General features: G+C 45.5%; 1 protein-coding gene across 3 annotated transcripts; it reads right to left on the bottom strand.

Annotated features, from left to right (window-relative positions):
• Nucleotides 1-1,095: 1,095 nt before the first annotated feature.
• On the bottom strand, nt 1,096-5,664 carry IFT20 (intraflagellar transport 20). 3 transcript variants are annotated; one of them, XM_032779431.2, is made up of 5 exons: nt 5,526-5,664; nt 3,798-3,957; nt 2,426-2,511; nt 1,410-1,513; nt 1,096-1,217 (listed from the first exon to the last, which is right to left on the bottom strand). In XM_032779431.2, exons 2-5 carry the CDS (start codon nt 3,922-3,924, stop codon nt 1,136-1,138), a joined length of 399 nt encoding a protein of 132 aa, XP_032635322.1. In that variant the 5' UTR covers nt 3,925-3,957; nt 5,526-5,664; the 3' UTR covers nt 1,096-1,135. The 3 variants fall into 3 exon arrangements, with proteins under 3 accessions (XP_032635322.1, XP_032635325.1, XP_032635324.1); XM_032779434.2 differs by lacking the exon at nt 5,526-5,664 and adding an exon at nt 5,422-5,498 and having other exon boundaries at nt 3,798-3,934; XM_032779433.2 differs by lacking the exon at nt 5,526-5,664 and adding an exon at nt 4,768-5,102 and having other exon boundaries at nt 3,798-3,934.
• Between the last annotated feature and the right edge of the window lie 337 nt (nt 5,665-6,001).

Below are 6,001 nucleotides of genomic sequence, written 5' to 3'. Positions count from 1 at the left end.
GTATAAATATCTCCTGTCTGTGTGTTCCATTCTATGCATCTGAAGAAGTGAGTTGTAGCTCACGAAAGCTCATGCTGAAATAAATTTGTTAGTCTCTAAGGTGCCACAAGTCCTCCTGTTCTTTTTATGGATACAGACTAACACGGCTGCTACTCTGAAACATGTTGGCTACAGTTAGGTGTACAACTCCACATCTACGCATGTTACAAGCAGCCTGACTTCTATGTCAGGTGCTGACCTCCTGCACTTTCTGTTGACCTTAATGGGATTTGGGGGTGCTCAGCTCTTCTGGAAATCAGGCCATTTGTACTCACTATCTAAATGTGGATTTTGGAACCTAACTTTAAACATTCATTGTTTAAAGTCATTTACAGTTAACATCTGCTCATGCCACAAAGACTTCAGGATGGTCGGTCTTATTAATTGGCAGCTTAGGTCACTGTTAAATTCCCAGGAAACTGCTGTGAGCCTCAGGCATAATCTATCTTGAATTCTGCTGTATGTTTTCCAATTCTGGATTGTCATTTGGGGGTTCTGTTAGTTACAAACTTGTGTATTTTTTTTTAAACTGGAAGGCAATTCTCTTCTGATCAGTCCAAATAAAAACAGGCTGTTGGTGCTTCTTCATAGTGGTGTGTGTGTGTGTGTAGGCATGAAAAGCTGTATTCGGTAAACCGTTCATGTGACAATCCAGTGAACTCGTTAAATCTAGGGAAAAGAGTCTCTTAATAATATAGTAGCTGATTCTGGCAGTCAAAAAGCCCTGAAAATAAAGCAACAATAATTTATTTCCTGATTTCTCACAAGTATTGTAAACTTTAAAAAAAAAAAAGGGGGGGGAGGGGTGGTCCATGTAATAACAGTAGTGTCCATTCAAAGATTAAATGAAATCAAACTACAGGGACCAAACAGATTTTTTAAAAACAAGAGACAGGTTAGAATTCTTCTTATTTACACATTCCTGGAAAACCTTTGGCCATGTTAATGTAAGTTGACATAGTGTTAAATTTTTTTTTGACCTTTATACATACTGCTTTGCTCACTGGTACACAATACAAAACTGCATATTTTAGAATCATCGAGATACTGGAAAGGTACAAGTTTGCCCAGTCAGCGGACGTTAGTCTGAAATCTTTTATTTCTGAAAAATGAATTGGTCAATGAATTCGTTCTGGTCAGCTTCTATTTTACACAGGGTCTCGTACTCTACTCGGTATCTGGAGGGGAGAGAGAGAGAGGTTACAATCTGCACTTGAAGTTTAAATACTGGAACTGAATTTCTAGTCCACAAAACCAGTGATATTAATAAAGTTAGTCCCGTTTGTTTTGTTACGATCTATCCTTTCAAAATATTAAACCAAACTCCTGGAAAACTATCATCCTTGGCTTCATCTAACAGCTTAGCTTACCTTTCCAACTGCATTTTCTTCTCAGCTATTAAAGCCTGAAGCTGCTGCTGCTGCGCTTCTCTTTGCTTCGCTATAGACTTTAGCAAGTTTCGGGCACCAATTGCCTATGGAACCAAGACTGGGTTTTAGTAATAGAGCTGTATCGTTTACTACGGTCATTTCGAACCAGTCAACTTTCCAAGTGGTTTTAATAATTAGACCTCAAGGAAGATACCATCTTCGTAGCGTTTCCCTTTAAATATTCACTGCTCTGACTGACCCAGGTTAGTAACCTGCGCGAGACCAAAAGCAAAGCCAGGTCTAGAAATACTACTTGCCCACTGGATGATTGGGGCAAGGAAGGGACAAATAAACTCAGAATTGACCACTAGTTCTGAACTTTTTCCAATATAAATAAGTTTGTGGGAGTTTTTTGAAACACACTAAATCTCCAAGCTTGTTTCTAGACTGACCTATAAAACACAGATCTTAGTGGCATGTATTTCTACATGTGCATCAACAAGAACATTCACAAAAGTAGCTAGCAAGAGATGTATAAATAAAAGCTCCTTGTTTTCTAATCAGCCACTTCCTTCTGCCAGGTGCATTCGGGGATGGCACTGCCCACTGCGACACATCAAAAGCTGATGCTTAATGTCCCACACACTCAATTTTGGCCCTATTGAATGAACTGGTGGAAGGAAAATACTGATTAGAAAGAAGGAATCTGCTATTTACATGCAAACATAATTGATAAGCTGTAGGGCTGGGAAAAAACAAGCACCTGGAATGACATGACACTTTAATGAGCTTGCTTGTTTGTGTGCTACTGGCTAGTACTAGTCCTTTAAACCCTTGGTAACGAACAACTATGATGTTAATCCAAAGGCAGGTGTTTCCGCTCTACCACCTAAAAGATCCCTAAAACAATCTATCATACCGACTGAATAAATAGCTAGTTTGCTTAGATTGTACGGCAGGGGCTGTCTGTGCACTGTACAGGACAGTATTTCCTGGGCCAATAAAATGTACAGTACCTTCATCTTCTCGTTTTCAGCTGCTTTTGCTAGTTGATCAACAAGTTCTATTAAGCTACCCACTATTTTCTGAAACTCTGCAATTTCTGCAAAGGAAAAAATGGTGGTGTTTAAGCTACAAGTATTCAATATGACACACACCTCCTTTTTCTATAGCATTTGAGTGTTTTTTAACCTGGATTTCTTAATGTTTTATATTCTTAGCCATTTTGAAATTGATTGTATCAGGCATATGTTTAGTTTAAGATCTTCATTGCTGCTAAACTTAAGATGGAGAAGAGGAAAATATAATGAAAAGCCGTCAAGCACTGATGAGGTTCAGAGTTCTCGTGTCCTATTAGGACATCTAATCTTAGTCTGACTGCTCTATATTCTTCTTGATTCAGATCTATATTTAAAAAGAGATGCCCATACAAGGATAGGTTCCCTAGCATACCATAAAATCCCAGCTGCAAAAATAATCATTGCAAATAGAAACTCAGCCAGCCACCTACCAAGAAATCCTCTTTTCCTGTATCAGAAAAATTATTATAGGTGACGGAGACAGGAATTTGTTACAGTAAGAGCACATTTAATTATCAAATTCTCTGCCTTCACTAGCCTATTACCAATAAGCACAGGTCAGACACTAACATTCACAACAAAGAAGTTGCTCTAAAACTGTAATAGGTTTTTTTCACCACGTTAACAAGACTGATAGACAATGCAACAGGGTCTGCACAGCAGAGTCACTGCCTGTATTGACTTGTCAGCTTCAGAAAACGTTTGTAAATTGTGTCAAAGGTTGCGCATGGGGGAAAATATCATTATCATCAGGTGTTTCATATATAGGGTTTATTGTGGGAAGCAACTTAGCAGGCAGAAACTGAGCTCCAGGTCCGGTTTCCTCTACAGGGAGCTATCGCTAAAGAGCATTAGAATCATAGGTTTGGAAGGGACCTGGAGAGGTCATCTAGTCCAGTCATCTGATGTTACGGGTGTGACTGATGTGAAAAGCCAGAAGAAACAAACTAACCTAAGCTACAGCTTAACACTATCAATTAACAAAAAGACTTCCAAAAACAAAAGCAGACCCCCCTTGGATTAGACTCCATGAATACATCCTTTCTTCTTTCCACTGGTCTTACTCTTTATTGGGTGCTCGTTTCAAGCAATCTGATGACAAAACTAATTGAGGCAAGCTAGGGACGGACGGATGGTATTGCTTCAAAACTCCATCTGTGAATGGGAACTATTTCCAGTTTTGTCAGTAGATGGACTCATTTTAAAGATGGTAAAAGGCCACCCAGCAGCAAAAGCAGTATTTAGACCTGATGTTTAGTATTGCTGAGAGCTTGACCTAGGCAGAACCAATAAAAGGGAAAGAACTTACTGTCCACAAAAGCTTTGCATTCTTCTTTGAGTTCAATTGTTTGCTGTGCAACCTCAGGGTCCAAAATTCGTAGTTTATTCAGCTCATCAAAGTGAAGACTTGCATCCCCTAGAATGCCTTTGGCCATCTCTGTCTCGCTTCAGGATACAACATAGAATAACTAAACATGAAGAGGGGAAAAGTGAACAGCATGCAAAGAAGAGCATTAAAGTCACAGCAGCTACACATAGAAACATCTTTTGCCCCAATCCCATGAATCGTGAGGACAAACATCTATTAAATGATTCAAGATGTCCCTTAGAACTACCCAAACAAAAGTGCGGCAGTTACTAGCGCCAGCCGGTCCCCCTCCCTTGGACTGGCTGAACCACAGCTTCTTATTTGTAATACTTACACAAGGGTGTTTTGTTTTGTTTTGTTTTTTTAAAGTTACTTTCAGTCCTAAGATTCTCAGCCACTTTCAACTGTTACTCACAGACCCCAGAGTGAGACACAACCTTAAAAAACACAAAATTGTATAGGTCCATCCCAATGCCCAGGGAGAATGACAGTAAGATACTCTTCACTGGAGCCCCAGGAGCTGGTTCTTTACAGGGGACAGTGGGGAAACTGGAACAACTGCCTGGGCCCTGGCTCTATAAATTATGCATGCCCAAAGCGACTGCTCTCCCTGGAGTGAGAGTTTGAGCCAGGCCAACAATCCGCACTGAATCTGTCTTTGTGCCACTTTGACAGACCAAGGACTGACTGTCTCTAGGAGATGTGTGTGATGAATTGATCCCTACAGGGCAGAGGTGGTGACGCTGAGCAGAACCTGGTACCTGTAGGAGTAGAGGAGGTGTCACAAGTTTACAGAGCAAGGCCAAGAAATGTTCCTGAGTGCAAATATGTAACGGGGAGCCTGGAAGGGGAGTGTGCCCCAGTGCAGAACTTCACCTCACTTTCTAACTACCTCCACCTGTCAACTCACCTCTAGGCTTCCTTCTCAGTGGGCAGACCTCCTGCCCCAGTGTTAGACTTTCCATGGAGAGTCGGGAATCTTGAAGAAAACATCAGAGGCAGCTCTGCCCCCTTCCCTCCACAAATGATTTTCTGCAATTCCCCCAGCCTGGGTAGCAATGATGATCAGGCCAGTGTCAGTCTCTTGATGGCGTGTTCACCCCATTGCATAGGGCTGAGATGGCTGGTTGGGGGCTGCCATCCCAGCCCAACTTTAAGAGCAGCAGTGGGAGAATTGCAGAAAAGCCTTGGGGTAGATGCAGCCTAGGGGGGCTGCCTCCCACCCTGCTCCCCCAGCTCCCCAGTGAGCAGCAGGGGGGGTGAGGAGGGAAGTGGCCTAGTAGGTAGAACAGGACATTAGGATTCCCGGCTTCTATCCCCGGCTCCGCCAATGACCTGACAGCTGCCAAGTCCCTTGCGCCGTGCCTCAGTTTCCCTCTGTATCTGGGGAGGAAGCTGCTTCTGGGGTGGCTGGGGAGGCCGGGTCAGTGCTGGGGCGGGGGGGGGACCAGGCCACTCTGCCCCCAACCTGGCTGGTGGGGGGGCTGTGGAGAGTCCTAACCCGGTGGAAGTAGAACCCAGGCGTCCGGGAACCACCCCCCTGAGCCCCGCGGCTGGTATTTACCTGCCAGATTCCTGCGCTCTCGCCGCGCTCCCCCCTCCCCCCACTGCGGGCTCTGGCTGCCACGGCGACAGCCCGGGTGTCACCCCCCGCCCCACGGAACGTACCATTCGCGAGGGGGGGATCGGTGCATCCTGGGAGCTGTAGTCCCAACAAGGGGACAGCACATGGCAGGGCAGTGGGGAGCGCTGCAGCCGGGCGGTTTGTCGTGCCCAGTCCGAGGACTCACCCTGGCCCAGCCGCAAGCGCTGCGGAACGAGCCCCGGGCGTCGGGACGTCGTGCCCGGACAGGTTCCCTCCCGGGGCGGCTCCGGCGGCCCCGGGGTGTGCAGGGAAAAAATGGGAGGGGCTCTCGGCATGCTGGGAACGGGGGTCTGCACAGGGGGTGCTGCTGGTGTTGCTGTATCCTGGGCTGTGTGCAGCCCCTCACCCCGGACACGTTCCATCTTCAAAGCACTTTGCAACCATTGGCCAAGCCTGGGGAGCGGTGCCCGGGTGGGGAGGGACCACAGGCGCCACTGGGCGGCGCGGGGGCGTTGCCTGCTGGGGGTCCTACATCATTAAGACATAGTGGTCTAGTGGC

This window comes from Chelonoidis abingdonii, chromosome 20 (assembly GCF_003597395.2).
Source record: "Chelonoidis abingdonii isolate Lonesome George chromosome 20, CheloAbing_2.0, whole genome shotgun sequence".
Taxonomy (NCBI): Eukaryota; Metazoa; Chordata; order Testudines; family Testudinidae; genus Chelonoidis; species Chelonoidis abingdonii.
Note: the sequence above shows the minus strand (reverse complement) of the source record. Positions and strands in the feature narration are given on the sequence as shown.